This window comes from Thamnophis sirtalis, unplaced genomic scaffold (genome assembly GCF_051295495.1).
Source record: "Thamnophis sirtalis isolate CommonGarterSnake01/CBP01778 unplaced genomic scaffold, rThaSir2_p1.2 scaffold_3, whole genome shotgun sequence".
Classification (NCBI taxonomy): Eukaryota; Metazoa; Chordata; class Lepidosauria; order Squamata; family Natricidae; genus Thamnophis; species Thamnophis sirtalis.
The window spans coordinates 75,362,067-75,381,798 of record NW_028261383.1 but is presented as its reverse complement, the minus strand read 5'-3'; the positions used below and the strand labels follow the sequence as shown (position 1 = coordinate 75,381,798).

Here is a 19,732-nt window from a genome sequence, read left to right as displayed (position 1 = left end):
AATATCATGATTTTCTCTCTTAATGGGGGAGGAATGACAATACATGTGTTTGTAACTGCTGCAAATAAATTTAATCTGCATTTATTCTTTTATATTTTTCTTAATTTTATTTTCTATATTTTCCATGCTTGCTTTTATCTTTATTTTTTTAATGATAAAAATTAGGATATTAAAAATCTTGATTTTAACCGTGAGATTTGTCCATCCCATTTAGAGGAAAATATCATTTGGGATGAATCAATCTATGTGGTTGGGGTGGAGATTCATGGTCAAAAGTGAATGCCTGGTTCCCAGCTATTCTGATAAGAGGCAGATTACTGATAATTTGTGCACCTCAGCATGAATCTTGTATTTTACTCCATTATCTCATTGTAAACTACTTGGTACAATAACAATATTAGCATAAATTAGTGGCATCTTCCTTTCCTCCATGTTATGAATGATGGGGGATGGCAAGTGGTAGAGGATTGTTATGAAGAAAAATATCAGATAGTGAAAAAAATAAGGAATTCCCTTCTGCACAAAACTCAGCTGCAATATGCAACATTCTAGTTTTGATTCTCTCTCTCTCTCTCTCTCTCTCTCTCTCTCTCTCTCTCACACACACACACACACACACACACAGAGTTACAGTTACAGTTACAGTTACAGTTACAGTTACAGTTACAGTTACAGTTCACTTTATTTGTATGCCGCCCTTTTCCCTGGGGGGACTCAGGGCGGCTCACAGTTCAAAAGCGGTGGGGGAAGGACAAACAATTTACAACATAAAAACATTACATCATTTAAGAACTCAACAGTCATACAATTCGAGTAGGGGTTAGAATCTTTAACCCCAGGCCAGCCGGGATAGCCAGATTTTAAGTGCGGCGCGGAAGGTCTGGAGGGTGGTGAGGGTCCGGATCTCCACGGGGAGTTCGTTCCAGAGGGTCGGAGCAGCCACCGAGAAGGCTCTCCTCCGAGTAGTTGCCAGTCTACACTGGCTGGCTGATGGAATTCGGAGGAGGCCTAATCTATGCGATCTTATCAGTCTAGTGGAGGTGATTGGCAGTAGGCGGTCACCAGCAAACTGGCCTTAAAGATGTGAGGATGGACTGGAATATAGTTTTATACTAATTTCAGCACTACTTTAGACGTGCTTATCCAATGGTGGCTGCTGAGAAACAGCCAATTCTTGATAACCTTATAAACACACACACACGGGGGGGGGGGGGGAGGAGTCACCTGTTTCAACAGCACAGGTTCAAGAGCTGGATCTAGTTCTTCCCCTACGTTCTCCAAGAGAAATGGCTTCCCAAAACGAATGGCATTCTCTAAGCTACGTAGAAAATCCCGGTCACTGAGCTTGCATGTATCTAGCCCACTATCTTTTTCCTGAAAAACAGCAGAGTACAAAGAAACTCAGTAGAGGTGGAATTGGATGACTGATTTATATGCAAGTGGAAAGGAACAAAGACAAGACATGGATCAAAATGGGATTGGAGGTGGAGAGAAAGGATCAATGTATTGACGTAAATTTTGATATTGCATGGAACATAACACAAAAGTATAGTGAATGAAATAAGGGACCATGCTATTGCAAAGTTCTGAAGACTGGTTTCAGAAAGGTGTACACTAATTGATAAATTATAGAAAATAAAGTAATTACAGTCACTCTGCATATTACTGCTTCTCATCACCATGATCTTTGAACATAGGTGAAATTGATTTTCTACCTTAGACATTCTAGAACTTCCCTAGAACACCTAGGGAAGTCAAAAAGAAAACTATAAAAATGAAGATAAAAGTTAAATAAAAATATGGTATAAATAATCAGTAGTTCAATTATAACTGAATATAATTTTCTAGTGTAGGATTTGTCATTTGTAAATTAAACATTTTAAGAGGAAGAAATAACAAGTGTTTATAGGAAGAAGCCTTTAATGCCAGCTAGAAAAACTCCTTTGGTACAAATAAATGTGTTTAATAATATCAACAGGGAAGGTTTACCAAGTTTTTTATCCATTTGTTGGCTTGTCCCTGTGGATCTATAAATAGAGTCCAGCGTTGAGAAAACTGTGTAATCATACCATTTTCCACAGATAAAGTATCATTAGGTAAACCTGCAATCTGCATATGAAGAACATAAAACACATGTTTGCTATGCATCAAGATAAGCTAAATCTGGTAAAGTACACACATTATGTAAATTACATGCTAATGGCATAGAAATCAAAAATATGTGTAGAATTTTACACCACACTGTAATGTTATCCTTTGATTCACTGTAAAGTTTTTATTGACAACAGAATAACTAAAGATATCCCTGCACAGCTTTTATTTATAGAGTGGGACAGGTTGTTTCAAACTGAACAACTGAATATCTTCAGTTAAGGTTCAGTTAAGATACTCTCTGGCTGGTCCACTTGAATGACAGGAGTCAGTAGAGCTTTGAGTATACAGTATATCAAAGGAAAAGGCATCCATATTTTCCAGAAATACTGCAATGGTCCATATTACAGAGAGACTGATCTCTTAACTAATCTTAAAATCTTTTCAATAAAATGAATAATTTAGGTTTATGATGGTCCAAATATAATTTATTTCCTTGTTTTGATCTATTCTTGATCAAGTCCAAGCAAACCATATTGGAGATTTTTTGTACATAAGGATTCATCAAATCTAGAAGGTATGGAAATCACAATACCAAATAACTGAGGGCATCAACATAAATACGGCTTCTCAGTGTAATTTCTTCAATATTTTCAATTAAGTAGAAAGTATAAAATTCCCAAAACTTCTTAAAATATCCCTGAATTGTTCTTTTGTATGATCACTCTCTAGGATTCACATCAGAGGTAGTATTCATCAGGTTATGACCAGTTCTGGAGAACCAGTAACTGAAATTTTGAGTAGTTTGGAGAACCGGTAAATACCACCTCTGACTGACCCCGCCCCATCTATTCTCTGTCTCCTGAGTCCCAGCTGATCAGGAGGGAATGGGGATTTTGCCATAACCGTCCCCTGGATTGGGGAGAGAATAAAGATTTTGCAGTATCCTTCCCCTGCCACGCCCACCAAACTACACCACGCCCACCAAGCCATGCAATGCCCATCAATCCACACCCACAGAACCAGTAGTAAAAAAAAAAAGAATCCCACCACTGATTCACATGCCTTAAAAAATGCATAGCAATTCAAAGCTTTGCTATTTGGCAAAACTAGCTGGTATTCATATTAAGATTACCTGCCATGATCGGATTTTCACTGGGTCTCCAAGTGTAGCTATGAAATTTGGTTCTTTTGTGTGTGGAACCTTATGTAACTCCAGCCGGCTTATCCATTCGTCACAAAGCGATATGCGATATTGACCCTACAAAGGAAAATATTGAACTATTAACATGAAATTATCAGTATGCTTAATTAAATTATTTTTTCCCCAGCTACTTGTAACCAACTCTTGATGTTGAAGTTGAGGTTTGATGTCAATATGCATATCTGTTTTAGAACATATAATAATTTCAGTAGGGAATGACTATTTTAAGAAGCTTCATAAGAAGATTCCGTTCAAATGCTATAGATTATGCTTTCACATACTCCCTTTTGCATTCAGATTTTCTTATAAACATAAGCTCAACTCTGCATTTATAGCTCATCAATTTCCAAAGCATGATTAAAAAACACAGTTTGAACTGTGTGTGCACTTCCTCTTAGTACTACCAACTGTAGTTAATTCTAATTTAGATCAATTTAACAACAAGCCTGGATCTAACAACAATATAGGCCTGACGTGGATAAGAGTAAACAATGGATCCCCGCTTTTCAATAAAAGGAGTTATTAATCTATGAAAATTACTTGGGTAACAACAACAATTTTGTATATCTGTGTAGTTCTGAAAATAGTGCAATTGAAGGAGAAAGGTAAGGAGGAAATACTTTGCTTTTAGTGGAGCTGATTATTTGTTTGTTTGTTTGTTTGCTAAATTTATTTGCCTATCTCAGTATAAGAGTAGGAAGCCATTTTGGGTGGAAAGGCTTGCTTCCTGGGCGACTGTGTAAGAAAAGACTCATATGTGTCCAAGTGTCTACAGTATAATTCTCTTGAAATGTTTAGACAGCAAATATATTGACCTGGTATACAGCTGTAGGAGCAGCCTTTATTCAATATCAAGCTCAAATATTGTGGAAAAGAAGACATTTTTCTTACTCACCGTAAATGGTCCTAAATATGCAATGAAGCCAGAGGAAACTAAAACATCGCCTACAATGTTGTTGATCATATAATCTAGTTTCTGGACTGTTTCCTGCCAACGTATTCTTTCATCAGCCAGACCATTAATTAGCTAAACACAACAGATATACAATATGTTAGTTTGCTTCTTCCTTAGATCTTCTCCTAGCAGAAAACTCTAATAGGAAATGCAAGAAGGCAACACATGAACTTTAAAAAAAAATACATTTAACATGAAACATTAGGCTTGAATCTCACACATGATTAAACTAATAAAATAACTGTAAATTGGAAGTAGAAAACCTTTCCTGGCCAACATATATTTTGGTGGAAAGAGACAATTTTATTACTTTTCCCAATGTAACAGTTTTAAGGAAAGAGAATTTGTAGGAAGACAATCATGCTATTTAAAACAGTAAAAAAGGGATAGAAAATCCTAGTGTCCTAGTGTTCGCTATTGGGTCCTTCTGCATGGCACCATTAAGCTGCCCTGCCTTATGTACATGCTGGCTGGATTCTAAGCCATCTCAACTAAATCACAATTCAAGATTGTGGAATCAGTTTGCCAGTATGCCAACTATCATACTCCCAGTGGTTCAGAACATTTCCCAATTATTTATTTAAATTTACATACATATATACATACATATATACATACATACATACATACATACATACATACATACATACATACATACATACATACAGTCTACTGGTATCTGCTCCTTTGTTTTTATAGTTGCTTGTGATAAGAAGGATTATCCCAGTGCCCAAATAGTCCAAATGAGTAAATTTATCATTGCACTTATCTGGAGATTTTTTTTTTTTAAAAAGTGCCACCATTTCAATCCTGCATAGATGGCCTGTTTAAAAATAAGCTCAGCTTGGGAGATCAATTATAGTTGAACTTAGCTATAAAAATCAAGCTTGGGTTTCCGCAGCGCAATCTTTTAGTCATCTTTGCACTTAAACTGGAAGCTAAAAATTTATTTGACTTAATTTGTTGAGTTTATTTTATTACTTGATTTATGCTTACTTTGTCAGCTCGGTTCAATCTCTGTTCACATTGATCACACTTCATCTCCAGTTCCTCTTTTGTGGATAAAGTGCCTTTGTACTTAGCCTGAAGATTGGCAATGCCATCTTCCACTTCTCGGAGATGTTCCTTGGCTTCATCCAGGACTTTCTGTGTGGCTTGCAAATCTTCTTCAGCTTCCCTCAGAGCTTGCTATGGAAATAGAAATAATTGTGAACACCAAGTGCTTCTCAAACACTTTTTAAAAAGATCATAAAGCATAGAAAGAGGGCATAGGTATCTAGTACATGATTTTGAAAAAAGCACAGCAATAATTCTTACGCGCTTTGGCTCCACAGCTTTTGCCACGAAGTGGTACTTATGCATAGCCCTGACCCACTGGCAGATTGACGTGCAGGCTTTGGAGACTTTAGCTACAACTGCCGGCTGAAATTCTTCACTGTCAATATATGGTTGGATAAACTTGATCACAGTATCCGCAATATTATCCTGAAATGATTTTTTTAAAAATGCTTATGAATGCTGGTAGAAGGAAGATATGAATGCTCAGGAGAAACAGTGCAAGGTTTTATGATAAAAAATACATTAGCTGTATCAGAGGAACAGTTTGTTGTATTATTCTTTTCCACTTGAAGCCAAGCTAAGGTAATAGTTCCTAAGACATAATCACAAAGTTACAATCATGGATTATGTAATAAAATCACAGTAATGGGGAAGAGACCTTGGAGGTCTTCTAGCCCAACTCTCTAAACCAGAACAGGAATCCTAAGACTGTCCCAAACAAATGGTTGTCCAACAGTCTGAAAAAACTGGAGCACCCATGATTCCAGGCTGCAGGCTGTTCCAATTGTCTAATTTTAAACACACTGAATCATAAGCCATACTTACAAAACTACATTTGTTAAGCATAAACAAGAAAATATAATTTAATTTCTAGAGTTGGATGAACTATACTATATGTCATTTCAGGATTGCATATGACCATGAGAAAATAATGCAGTGAGATTTCTGCATCTCTGCAAAAGTATCAGGTAGAGGTTTGTGTCCTGGAAGAGAGGCATTTCAACTTGAATTCCAATCTAAATTGTGGGCAAAAGGGCTTGCAATCCTTACCTCCCCCCCCCCCCCATTTTATTTTTAGTTTAGCAGTGTAAGTTGTGCAAGCAGTGTAAATTCAGTTTGGGTCGCCACGATGTAAAAAAGATGTGGAGACTCTAGAAAGAGTGCAGAGAAGAGCAACAAAGATGATTAGGGGACTGGAGACTAAAACATATGAGGAATGGTTGCAGGAACTGGGTATGTCTAGTTTAATGAAAAGAAGGACTAGGGGAGACATGATAGCAGTGTTCCCATTTATCAGGGGTTGCCACAAAGAAGAGGGAGTCAAACTGTTCTCCAAAGCACCTGAGGGCAGGACAAGAAGCAATGGGTGGAAACTAATCAAGGAAAGAAGCAACTTAAAACTGAGGAGAAATTTCCTGACAGTTAGAACAATTAATCAGTGGAACAGCTTGCCTCCAGAAGTTGTGAAAGTCCCAACACTGGAAGTCTTTAGGAAGATGTTGGATAGCCATCTGTCTGAAATTATGTAGGGTTTCCTGCCTAGGCAGGGGGTTGGACTAGAAGACCTCCAAGGTCCCTTCCAACTCTGCTATTGTATTGTATTGTATTAAGTTATTGATTCCCACAGATTTTGCTGGCATTTTTATTTGGGATAAATAACAATAGCCATCCATATGTAAAAGACACAGGGTTAAAAAATTAAGTAACATACATACATACAAATTGACCATTTTAAATTCCATGGTTACCCAGATGCTTAAAGTTACCAAACTATTTGTGTGTGTGTTTTAAACATAATTCTGCTCTTCTGCTTATAACAACAGCTCCACCTACAGCTATCAGGAGGTAGCATGGATTAGTACCGATTGCCATAAAAGGCTTCACCTGATGTTTCTTGCAGATCAGGAGCAAGTTTAGCAACCGAGACAGAAAAAATACTGTTGGTCCCTGAAAGGTAAGAGACCTTGGAAACAAATGTGCATGTGTCTGTGGGTGAGTAAGAATAAACACCTTTCAAGTACTTACCTTATCGTATTTAAATAAACTTTCAAGAAACTTCCCTGGGTCCTGAAGAAGACCTTTGCCAGGCTCCCAGTAGTCATCTATCTTAGTACCTGGCTTCTCGCCTGCTATTTTTTTGGGCTTGACTCCCTTCATAATACAAACAGCTTCTATCACCAATTTCACTCCAAGTGGAGGGCGCTGCATTGCTCGCACCTAATTGGAAATATTTTACAATGAAATATTTTAAAAAGTAGTTCAGATTAATGTCCTATCTCTAGCAGATTGATAATTATCCCCAACTCAATAAAACAATGGTAGAGTTATGTTTGCATAAGATTTAGTGATTGGTCTCTAATATCAATCTAAATGAACACCTATATGAAAAGTGCTAATTATGCTGTCTGCAAACAGTGATGGAAAGGTAAATCCATGCCCCAAAAGATTTATAACTTAGAAATACAAAGAAGAGGAAAGTAGGTCAAATTGCCTAGTTATTTTTTTTTTTTTGGTTTTAACATCTATTTTAAATAAAGTACAAAAATGTATTGCCATCAACAAAAAAAGAGTGTCTATATGGTGAATATAATGCTTAAAATAAAGTTTTAAAAAAGAGAACAATTAACAGAAAAAAGCTCAATTAACCCAATTGTGTCATTAAACTAAGATCATATAGACAATATTGTGTAATTTTCTCAGTTTTAGAACATAGACTTTCAAAAACAGATATTAAACTCATATTCACATTAAAATCAAGAGAGTAATTTTTTCCAGTTATGTAGAATTATCCACTTTACCACATCCCGGGATTGGTAGAACCAAAGTTCTTCAAGGAAATGAGGAATTTCATATTTTAGGGCTATAATTTATTATCACATTGAGATCTTTAAGCTGTAATACAACAGACTGAGTTATATGAGTTAAATAATATTTCCTACAGTACCAACATAATAGCAATAGCAATAGCAGTTAGACTTATATACCGTTTCATAGGGCTTTCAGCCCTCTCTAAGCGGTTTACAGAGTCAGCATATCGCCCCCACAGTCTGGGTCCTCATTTCACCCACCTCGGAAGGATGGAAGGCTGAGTCAACCTTGAGCCGGTGAGATTAGAACCGCTGAACTGCAGATAACAGTCAGCTGAAGTGGTCTGCAGTACTGCACCCTAACCACTGCGCCACCTCGGCTCTTCAAATCTAATGTTCACTCCTTTTTAAACATTATTTGAAGGGGTCCAATAAATAGGAAATAATTGTCTGATGAAATAAATGTATTTTTACATCATAAGTATTTTTCACATTTTTAACAACTAGTTCTATTGATTCTATAATATTCTAATTCTTAATTCAAGTAACGAAATATATAAGTAATAGTGACTTTCAATTTACTTTTTAATACTGTATAAAACTGAATTGTTAGTTTCTATTCAAATGCTGCATCTTTTAAGGAAGTCAAAATTTCATGTATCTCAAAGACTGCTAAAGTTTCTAGGATAAATGTTTGATTCTAACTTGTATAGCAAACTCAGTCTCTCAAAATTTTTAAAAGAAGTGGTTTAGATCAACTGATTTAAAAATATTCATGCCCCCTCCACTATATGACCTGGGATGAAACCATAAGACTTTATTAATATCCAAATATGCCTAGCAGTTTTCAAAACAGGATGTAAAGATCCCAGTTTAGTATCTATGTCTTGCCAGGATTTCAAAGATGTTACATACTTTTCTTCCAATGAACCAGAAGAGAAAATTAATGATCATATTCCAAAAAAAGAAAAAAGAAAAAAAAGAAGAAGAAAGGGAAAGACGTTAGAATAAAAACCCAATGATGCAACTGAAAATTAAATTTAAAATACCGAACATTATTATCTTAATTTAGCCAAATATATTCTATGGACTTTACACAAAAAAAAAAAATCATTAATGGATATGTATAAAAGTATCCACCAAGAAACTTTCTTAATGGTGAATTTGGGAGAGAAATGATGATAAATTCTTGGATATACAAAGTTTGAATCACAATAAAGCATCTGAATGCAAATATCAGAAAGGCAGTTGCAAATGTGAGATTAGATGAGTGAAGCAAATTTTAACTAGATAGGCCTAATTCAATCTCTTTGCTCTAAAAGAATAATGGACAACAAATCCTCTCTTGAGTATTGATGGACTACACATTTCCACACCCTTAGCTATATTGGCTGGAACCGGTACAAGTCATAGTTGAACATTTGAACAGCTTTGTTGATACTGTCCTTTCTCTACAATGGGTAAAGGGAGAAAATAGTCAAGAATAGAACTTTAGAGGGATTTGAACACAGAAGAAAATATAAAGAAAAGGGTTTCTTTAGACAGCTTTCCCTAGCCTAATGCCTTCAGCCAGCATGGATCTTGATTTTTATGGCTGAAACTTGGAAGTTATAGTCTTGATACATTTGGAAAGAACTGTAAACAAGAGAAGTTAAAGATAGTTAGGAAGATTGAAACATGAAAATGGATTAAAGCAGATAACAATGATTATTAAAGAGAGGCACAAAAATGGAGAAAAATGAAGACTCTATAATTAACAATTTTGGCAGGAGAGAAAAAGTTCATTATTTGAGCTAGGCAATTTTAGTGGAAAATAAAAGGCAGAAGCCAAAAGGGAAAAATTTCAAGAACTGTTGGATAGAATTTGTGAATAAGAAAACCGAACAATAATTGGCCAAGCAATCTAGATTAGAACATTAGAAACAATTGTATGCCTGAATGGAATAAAGGAAAACAAACATTTTCTGCAATTCTGAAGAATTCTGGGATCATGACTAATGAAAACATCTTTTGTTTTCATTTTTCTGTTTTTTTTTGGAGAAAGCTTAATTTCTCCAAAAACAAACAAACAAACAAACATTGATGCTTACCAGGAAAAAAAGGGTATCTTAAGCCTTTGCAAGGTTTTTTGGCTTCTCGTGTATTTTGCTTCTTTACATTATGTTCGCCTCCCCCAACTTGGCCTCAAATAAAGAGTAAAAAGTAAATAATTTGGGCCCCACCCATACAGGACTACTGGACTACAAAGGATGAATAGGGAAGTGCCTGAAGCTTCTGGGTCCTGAGTGACCTTGTTTTGCAAAGGAGAAAGCTGCAGAAGTGAAGTACAGGTGGATGGTGACAGGGAGACAAACTCAAGCCTAATAATGCAGAGACTGTATATACAATGTTTTTGTTTTTAAAAAGAAATGAAGATCAAATAAGCCCATCAGAAGATATAAAATGCTGCAATATATTAAATTTTACTCTTGGGTAAGCAATTACGCAAATGACAATTTTATTAGAATTGATGGCATTTATTTTCTTTAGGATTTGTGTGCATAAAATACATGTGAAGTCTGCCAGTCTGCATTTCTCCAAGAAACTTATTTGTTCCCTATTTAAAAGATATAATTTGATTTCACAATATTTGTCCTTCAAAGATAAATATGGGGAAATTCAACACAGGGAAATGATCAGTCTAACCACTGCATAGAAATAACAAACTGTTTATGGAATGCACAAAATGAGGCTTTCTTTACTGTAAGGAGAAGAACTGGGGGACTTCAAATGTTGGACCATACTTGGCTGTTGATGCTGGCAGCATGGTCACTAGTGAGGGACTTTGGGAGCTGAAGTTCAAAACCATTTGGAAGGCCACATCCCTATGAAGAAGGCTGATCCTTTCTAAGTCTTATTAACCAAAAGGATTTAGATTAGTTCACTACCTCTTATTTGGAGGGGGTCAAACAAATTAGAATAATAAAAATAATCTTTCTGCCCCATAATACACCTGTGGTATATTTTATAATCAGACTGAGATGCTGCTTGCTTAAGTTTGAGGGTAAGACAGGTTCCCCCCTCCCTATAATTCAAGAAAATCAAATTAAAATATCAGGACTACAATTGTCTTACAAGAAGACAAATCAGTAAATGGTAACTATCTAACAATTAAAGGGACAAAATGTTTTTCTTTGATATGCTGGTTTTGTATTTGCAGGTAACCAACATTAGACTTATACTGCATGAGAGAAGATTTGTGATTGAAATTGTTAATTTAAGTTACCAGTAGGAGTGCACATATGTAAGAGTCATACAAGGTCAATTTGTGTCTTTTTATTAAAGCCTTGCTACAGTATGTTCAGCAAGATTAATGTTCAAATAAAAGTGCAAGTATAAGCACAGGCTCACCTAGATAAAACCATCTAAATGATAATATAAAGATGTGTCCAGCATTTGTCAGTGGTTACTAAGAGTTGTGTGTTTGTATAAAACACACAGGGAATATAATTCTGAGAATATTTTGAATGCAATGGTACAATCTACCTAGTGACTTAAGCATTGCAGCATTAAATCCTAAACATATTAAAACTGAATTGTGTTCCAAAAGGAGAGAGAGGGAAACAGTTTATCAATGTAGAATATTAGGGTTTTTGTAACTGGAAAAAGGACGCAGTGGCTCAGTGGCGAAGACGCTGAACTTTTTAATCAGAAAGGTCGGACGTTCAGAAGTTCGAATCCCTAATGCCGCATAATGGAGTTAGCTCCTGTTACTTGTTCCAGGTCCCGCCAGCCTAGCAGTTCGAAAGCATGTAAAAATGCAAGTAGAAAAATAGGAACTACCTTTGGAGGGAAGGTAACACCATTCCGTGCGCCTTTGGCATTTAGTCATGCCAGTCACATGACCACGGAAACTTCTTCAGACAACGCTGGCTCTTCAGCTTTGAAACGGAGATGAGCACCGCCCCCTAGAGTCGGGAATGACTAGCACATATGTGCAAGGGGAACCTTTACCTTTTTAACTGGAATCAGTGTGACTGAGCTCAAAAGTATATAGTATTTTTGAATTATTAGGAGGCACGTGGAGGAGGAAATCTTCAGCATGATAGGGTTCATCTATACAAAGTCCTCCTTATGCACAAGAGTAGAAGCCTTGTACTTTTGGTATCTGTTTACTCTAAGTGAAGTAAAATATAAGAAAAAGATTAAATAGGCTTGATAGAGGCTTGGTTGCCATTTTTTCAGATGACCTTTATAGCTAACTTAAGCAAGGACAATTTGGCAGAGTAAAAAACAAAAAAGAACAAACCAGACACAACATCACTATATGTCAGGTAAAAGCTTTATCTTAATCAGTAGAGTTATATTAGCAGAAGCAAGCCTACAGACCAGAAATATGTGAACCTGTTTTTCTGATTGATTAACCAGTACTGATGGTGCTCTGTAATCTTATACACCATGTCAAAGAACTGCAACCTGTGTTTTAAAAAGAAAGTAATAACCTAAATTCTGTGGTTGTAGAGGTGAGATTTAAAAAGGGATAGCAATGTACTACTATCTGTAATTTTGTTATTATCATGTCTACTCAGTGTAGGAAGAAGAGTGTAATTGGAAAATATTATGGATGACTGTTTTATATCACAAAACCTGAGTTGCTATTAGAATTAACATGCAAAGAAGCGTCATTTTCTATTCTTTTTGTAAGAGCTCTATTTTCTAAACATTCCTCCTCCAATCTTTAAGCTAAGATCAGGATAGAAAAAAAACATTTGCATAAGACTCCCGAGTTTACCTGGCCATGAAAACCTTACTTAGCCCATCTGGTTTCTAAGAGGAATGAGAACATTGTCCATATTTTCAAAGACAATGTATTGTTTATATAATGCAACAAAAATCCTAGTTATTTTGGTATTTTCTGGAAAGATTTCTACAGTACTTAGAGGTGATAAGTGCTACAATTTCTCAGCTATATTGTACATGTAACACATACTCTTCATCAAATGAAACAATCTTTGAATATTTCCCTCAGGGTTAGAGGAACAATCCAAACATGTTCACAAGGAGACGCTCCAGAGCTTTCTTGATGGAGGACATTGACAGAGGAAAAGAGTTTGTAGAGGTGTTGAAAACTATTTATCCCAAGGCAACTACTCTTGATGCCAAGGACTTTGACTGGCTCTTTGACTGTCCCGAGACAGAACACTTTCTGGAGTGGTTCTGCAACACAGTGGGAGAAGAGAATATGCTGACTACTACAGAACTAGAGGACTATGAGAAACTGGTAATTTCTGGGAAGCCCATCTTAGAAGGCGAAGCATTGGAGGAGGTCTTGAGAACCTGTAGCCAGTCTTTTCAGCTGAACAGTGAGCTACAAGAAAATGAAGCCCCACCCATTGAGTTACTTGAACAAGAGATGAAGATGCTGAAGAAGCAGTGTGCATGTAAAAAAATGCGACGCAACAAGCTTCAGATTTGTGTAGCCAGTTTAAAGCAAAATGGCTGCCATTTAGCAGACGAAAAAGAAAGATTAAACAGTGAACTAAAGAAGATGCATCTAAAGCTTGAGCTAGAGAATTTTCAAAACAACGACATCCTCAGTGAAGTGCGTCAGATAACAGGAAAGCTAGTACACTGGCACCAGGAACCTGGGTATGAGCAACTCACTTTGTCAAGAGATCTAGAGCATTATCTGGAAACAGAAGAAAATTTCACAAAAGCTTTTTTGAGATTGTTTCCAAATGTTGTGACAAGTATTATCAATGATATGGAGAATGATCAAACAATGTTGGGGGAAAAGAGCCAAAGAGATATTACAGAACAGCTATCTTCAGAATCTACAATTCAACAACTGCAACCAGAAGACATGACCTTAGTTTGTGTTGAGAATCCTGATAATCACAAAACAACCCTGGGAGTTTTGAAGGACCAAATTCTCTATCAAGAACAACTGCCCAGCAAGAATAAGCCAGAATTTAAACAGAAAGATTTGCTACGAAAATCAGATCAACTGAAAGCAGATTATTTGAAGACTGAAGGCCTACCTGTTCAAGATTTCTCTCAAAAAGGGCTCAAGACACAGACAGAAATTGGCCAAACAAAGCACCCTAAAAACATGGAAAGTTATAGGGAAGAACTGGGACACATGGAGTTAACATACATGTGGAACAAAACAAATACAGTCGTGACCACTGCAAGAATTAAAGGAATTTCATCCGCCTTGCAATGGGCAGAAAAAGTTTTAAAAGTCACTAAGGAGAATAAGGTAGGTTAAGCCTTTGGGTATCAGTAAACAGCCCTTTCTTTTCCTTTTTTGGTATTGATCCTATTTGGTCATTTACTCTACTTAACATAAGGAGCAGATCCAAAGTCAATCTGTTCTAACCTTTCATTTCTATAATGGCCATTCAATAGCAATAGCAGTAGACTTATATACCGCTTCATAGGCCTTTCAGGCCTCTCTAAGCGGTTTTACAGAGTCAGCATATTGCCCCCAACAACAATCTGGGTCCTCATTTTACCCACCTCGGAAGGATGGAAGGCTGAGTCAACCCTGAGCCGGTGAGATTTGAACCACTGAACTGCTGAACTAGCAGTCAGCTGAAGTGGCCTGCAGTACTGCACTCTACCCACTGCGCCACCTCGGCTCTTTCAGACATTCAGATGCCTATGAAAAGCCCACAGCAGGACAAAAGTCCAATAGTGTTTTGCCCTGCCACTCTAGCAGCTGCTATTAATAAGCTTTATTTTATATGCTTTACCATTATTGCTAGTAGCCATCAACTACCTTATTGTGCATGAATTTATGTAATTATTTTAAAGTTGTACAAACTAGTGGCTATTGCTGCATATTTTGACACAAATGCCAGTTTATTAAAAAGACTTTATCAGTCCTGAATCTTATATTACCTATGTTGAAAAAAGCAAGTCCTACTTTCAACCTACTTTCTTAAAATCACAGCTAATTTTATATACCTTCTCTCACCTGCCTATTCTTCTAAGCCAAAACCTTCTCTGCAATCACCTTAGTATCCCGTAATGTTCCTTCCATCAATTTCTACCTAGCAACCTTTCTGGCTTAATATTCTTTAAAAAAAAATATAATTGGCTCTAATATTATTCACAATATACTCCTCAAAATAATTCTGAATCTGTTATTGTCTACTTATTTTTTAAGCAATTTTTAAACACATTCTTCAGGGCATTATTCCTTCCTTTCTCTACTAACTTTCTTAACATTTTTTGTTAGTTTTGTTAGGTGGTCTCTTAAATTTTGCTGTAGTTCTCTTGACATATGCTGTGCACACTAACTGAATTTTCATTATTCTTTGTAGCAACCTCCAACTGTTATAAAAAAGATCTAAACCTCCTGATGTTTCATTTCAATTTCCTTCTGCATTTTTAAATGTTTCTTTTTCTTAAGTCAATTGAGACTATGTTGAAAGTCTTTGGCAATTTTCCATTTACAAATAAATTGTTTTAAGGTCAGAAATTTGAGATGTACAGGGAACATCTTGCCGTAATTCCCATGAGTCTTTTTTTATTAGATTCCCAAGCTGTCTTTGCAAACCATAAATGTTACTGTTTGTGTAATATTTTTTGAGGGTATCAGAATATAATTTTGTACTTTGCAGTAAAACTGATAGACAAATGTGAAGCCGTAACCTTGCCTGTAAAAAATTTAATACTTTGTTGTTTTCCAGATGAAGGAAGCGAAAAGTGAGTTAGGTTTTCGGGTGCCTAGATGCCAAGCACAGTTATGCAGTCTCCAAAGTGAGGTAGATAAAACCAGCCAATTTCTCATGGGCTTGCTTCAAGGCATTGCCCGCCTTTTTCGTTTGCCAATAATAAATGGAGAACTAGACTTGGAAGACATGAAACTTGAGTATCTTGAACATATACAAGAGGAAGCTATTGACCAGCTATTGAGCCAGCTCAGCCACTTTGAGGTGATGAGTCTCTTGCTGATGTTGAAGACAAATAATTTGCAATGGACTGGAACTAAGCTGGAGGGACTGATGACTGTCCTGAAAGAGTCTCAGTCTAAGTCAGAAGAATGGCAATCCTGCTTCGAGGAGTCAAGATTTTCCATTAAGCAATGTCCACGGATTTTGATAGATCCAAGTGATCTCACTACCTTACGGTAATGAATGGTGGCGGAATGGCAGTGGAACTTTATTGAATTACAAGTGCCTAATAGTTAGTAGAAATGAAGAAAGGTTTTCTTGGTTTGGATTGTTTGGGAAAATTCAATAATATTTGACTAAATCTGAAACAAACACCATCCTTGAGAACAATTTCATCCCTTTTACGGAAGAGAATTTAATGGGAAGAGAGGGAATATTGAGGCAGAATGGGAGAAGAGTTTCAATAGAATAAAATATCTAGGATAGTCACATCAATAAACCAACTCTTTGTATTTCAGAAAAATACTGGAATTGTCTTAGATTTTAATTAGAAGACTGTTGAGGGAATCTGAATTCTTTCACAATCTTAAAACAGGAATAAATGGACTTAAGGTTTGGTGCCAGCTCTATTTAGCACATATGGTTATAATAATATATAATCATCTCTCTGTTCTTTATATTAAATATTCTTTGAATTAAAATCCTAAATCTTTTAATTTTGAGCCCCCTTTTCTCTCTCAGGTTGTGGGAGATGCTGGACAAACACTATCAAGAGAAACATCTTTTTCGTTCGTATGAGACTTTGGCAAACAGGGGTTCAAGATTGCATCAGGAACTCAAAATGCTTCAAGTACAGCTAGCCACTCCATTTTCTCAGTTTCTTAAACTGGAGTCCCAGAACAAGGCACTGAACTGTTTGATGTATGGTGACTTCAATCAGTTAATGCTTCATTCTCAGGTACCGTATATACTCGAGTATAGGCCGACCCGAATATAAGCCGAGGCACCTAATTTTACCACAAAAAAACTGGAAAAGTTATTGACTCGAGTATAAGCCTAGGGTGGGAAATGCAGCAGCTACCGATAAATTTCAAAAATAAAAATAGATACCAATAATGCCATTGCCCATTGAATAACATATACAGCCTGCCTGTGCCCATTAAATATACAGTAGCCATTGTAAAAATTTGCTCTGCATAACAAATTATTATCACACAATACCGGTGTATTCAATGAAATACTTCACTCACCTCATGATGCTGATGTCCCGCTGTGATGATGATGTCCCGCCTCCTATGACACACGGCACAGTGATTCCTATCATTGGATCACTGTACCAGAGGAGGTGGGACATCGCTATGTGGCTGCTTGCCATAACAAGGAGGAGGTGGGACATCATTGCAGAGCGGCAGGAGGGGGAGGAAGGGGAATCGTAAGATAGCCCTGCATTACATTAGAACGTGAGGAGGGGGGATGGTGCGGTGCACGCTGCGCGACAAACTGACACAGAGGGAGGGGAAACTCAGGGGCGCTGGGCCATTCACGAGCGTCACCCAGCGGCATGGCCCCGCCCCTTTTTCTCCTCCATTTCGGGCAAATTTTTCACTGACTCGAGTATAAGCCGAGGCGGCTTTTTTCAGCTCAAAAAGTGGGCTGAAAAACTAGGCTTATACTTGAGTATATACAGTATGTAAAGGTCTTTGTCCTTTATATATTAAGTTCTGTTCTTTTACTACATTATTACTATTCTGACTCAGCTCCCAAACATGATAAACCCTCTGTAGTTAAATAAATGTTCCCTTTATTAGAGTGCCAGCAGCCCCGCAAAAAGTCTCTCTCTCTCACAGCAGGCTAACAAGTCTGTCCAGCAGGGGGATGAGTAGTTGTCTGCCACACCTATTCATCTCTGCCCCCTGCCTTTTATCCCCAGAGCTAGGGTGGGTCTTTGCTAGCAGCAATGCTCTTCCATCCCAAGGATCGGCCCATAGATTTCCATTGCTCTCCCCTCCTTTGCCTTCTGTGCATCCATGCATCAGGCACTAGACCCAGCTGTTTCTCCTCTTCCTCATTAGCCACCTCCACATCTGGGGGCTGTTGACTCTCCATCTGAGGGCTGATGGATGGCCCAGGCTCCACCTCTGTCCCTATCTCTGATAGTTCCATCCCCTCTTCCCCCTTGGAGCACTCAGATTGCCTTGATGCTGGACCTAACTCCCACACTGCCTCCAGCTGGAGGGGCCAATGGCTGACAGGCCACAACAATTGCTCTATATTTACAGACATCCTAGAATTCCCAAGAAAACAATCAATCTATCCTACCATAATTAAGTTTTCTCCCTTTGAGATGCTAAATGAATTTTGGATAGCAAGCCCCCTTCCATGTGAATTAGACAAATCAAATGCTGCTTTTCGCATACTTGCTTTGACCACTCTTCTTTGCAGGAATTGTCAGAACCTCTGGAGCAACTTAACATCACACAAGCTAAAATCTATCAAATTCTAATGGACACCCAGACCGACATAAAGGCCAAACGCAAAGCTCTGCAGAGCCACTTCCAGAAGATGGAGCGCAACCTCTACATTTACTTCTTCAGTAACCCAGACCTTCTGAGGAAGATGGTAGAAAAAGCTGAAAAGCAGACACAGGTATCTTCGTGAGCATAATGGAGCCATCAGCGGACAAGAAAATAAGAAAATCTTGCTCAAAGGGGCTCTCATAAAAATTCTGCCTCAACTGAAAGGAAAGCGTCCGAGAGGAGTATTCTGGCATTGTTAGCAGAGTAAAGTTTCATCTTCTTACCATCTCTTCTCTGAAGAATATATTAATGTCTATTAAGTTGGAGGCCTTTTTCTGGGAGTTGATTTGACAAAATGTGTCCATTACCATAAATCACCTGGGAAGTATTGTACAGTATAAGGATTCCATGTATAATGTTCTTTTTTGGATTCTTACAATGCCGCAATATAGAATAGTAGAATATATACATGTGGAGGTGGGGCAGGTGGTTTCTTCTGAATTTGTTGTGCAGAAATTGAGATAGGGTATATAAACACTGAATATTTTAAAGAATTGAAATAAAGATACTTGTAAGAATTGGTATTATCTATCTCTCCTTTGATATATTTTCCATTTCAATTTTTTTACTTCAAAAAGCTGTCAATTAATTCAAAGACTAATGTGTTTTTTTAGCTCTCAAGAAGGCCAAATTCAATTCTTTCCCCTCCTTTATGTTGTTGACTTTTTAAATTCAGTCCTCTTAAATAAATCTCTGCATCTATTACTTGTGTTGGAAAGATCCTATTGAAATTATAAAAAAAAATCCATGCCTTAATTATTTATTAATTTTCATAGTTTAAACAAAGTACTATGCTGACAAAGCTATAACCATGCTGATATTGCATAATCTGGTTGTGATTTGGTAATATAAATGCTTCTTCAGACATTTTATTTTCAGTGTGAATGAACTATCCTGAAAACGTAAAAGAGACTTGATGGTGAAATAATTGTATAAGCTATTTTGCAAATATTCTCTGAACATTAGGATGTTACAGTCATCCTAATCTTGTGGCCTCTGCAAGGATAACACTATAGCACCTACAATTCCCACCAAGCATGGTTAATACTGGGGAAATAGAAAATCTGAGTGATAATTTTCAAAGTATGGTCTGTGAAAGTTCATACATGGTCCACCATAGCCTCCCAGATTTAGCTAACTTGCTGCTTCAGTTCTGC

The 19,732-nt window shown here is 37.0% G+C and overlaps 2 protein-coding genes across 2 annotated transcripts in view; one reads left to right on the top strand and one right to left on the bottom strand.

The window, feature by feature from the left end:
• The window catches only part of DNAH1 (dynein axonemal heavy chain 1), a 179,468-nt gene that overhangs the window by 18,649 nt on the left and 141,087 nt on the right, over positions 1-19,732 (bottom strand). Inside the window, exons 56-62 of the mRNA XM_087709198.1 lie at positions 7,335-7,526; positions 5,568-5,735; positions 5,247-5,438; positions 4,191-4,322; positions 3,227-3,352; positions 1,990-2,109; positions 1,225-1,374 (exon numbers count right to left, since the gene is read on the bottom strand). Coding sequence (XP_087565324.1) covers positions 1,225-1,374; positions 1,990-2,109; positions 3,227-3,352; positions 4,191-4,322; positions 5,247-5,438; positions 5,568-5,735; positions 7,335-7,526 — 1,080 coding nt within the window. The remainder of the gene's footprint in view (positions 1-1,224; positions 1,375-1,989; positions 2,110-3,226; positions 3,353-4,190; positions 4,323-5,246; positions 5,439-5,567; positions 5,736-7,334; positions 7,527-19,732) is intronic.
• On the top strand, positions 12,241-18,949 carry LOC148048011 (HAUS augmin-like complex subunit 3). Its single transcript, XM_087709200.1, has 4 exons — positions 12,241-14,357; positions 15,796-16,235; positions 16,741-16,957; positions 18,442-18,949. The coding sequence occupies exons 1-4, from the start codon at positions 13,146-13,148 to the stop codon at positions 18,655-18,657; spliced, it is 2,085 nt and encodes a 694-aa protein (XP_087565326.1). The 5' UTR covers positions 12,241-13,145; the 3' UTR covers positions 18,658-18,949.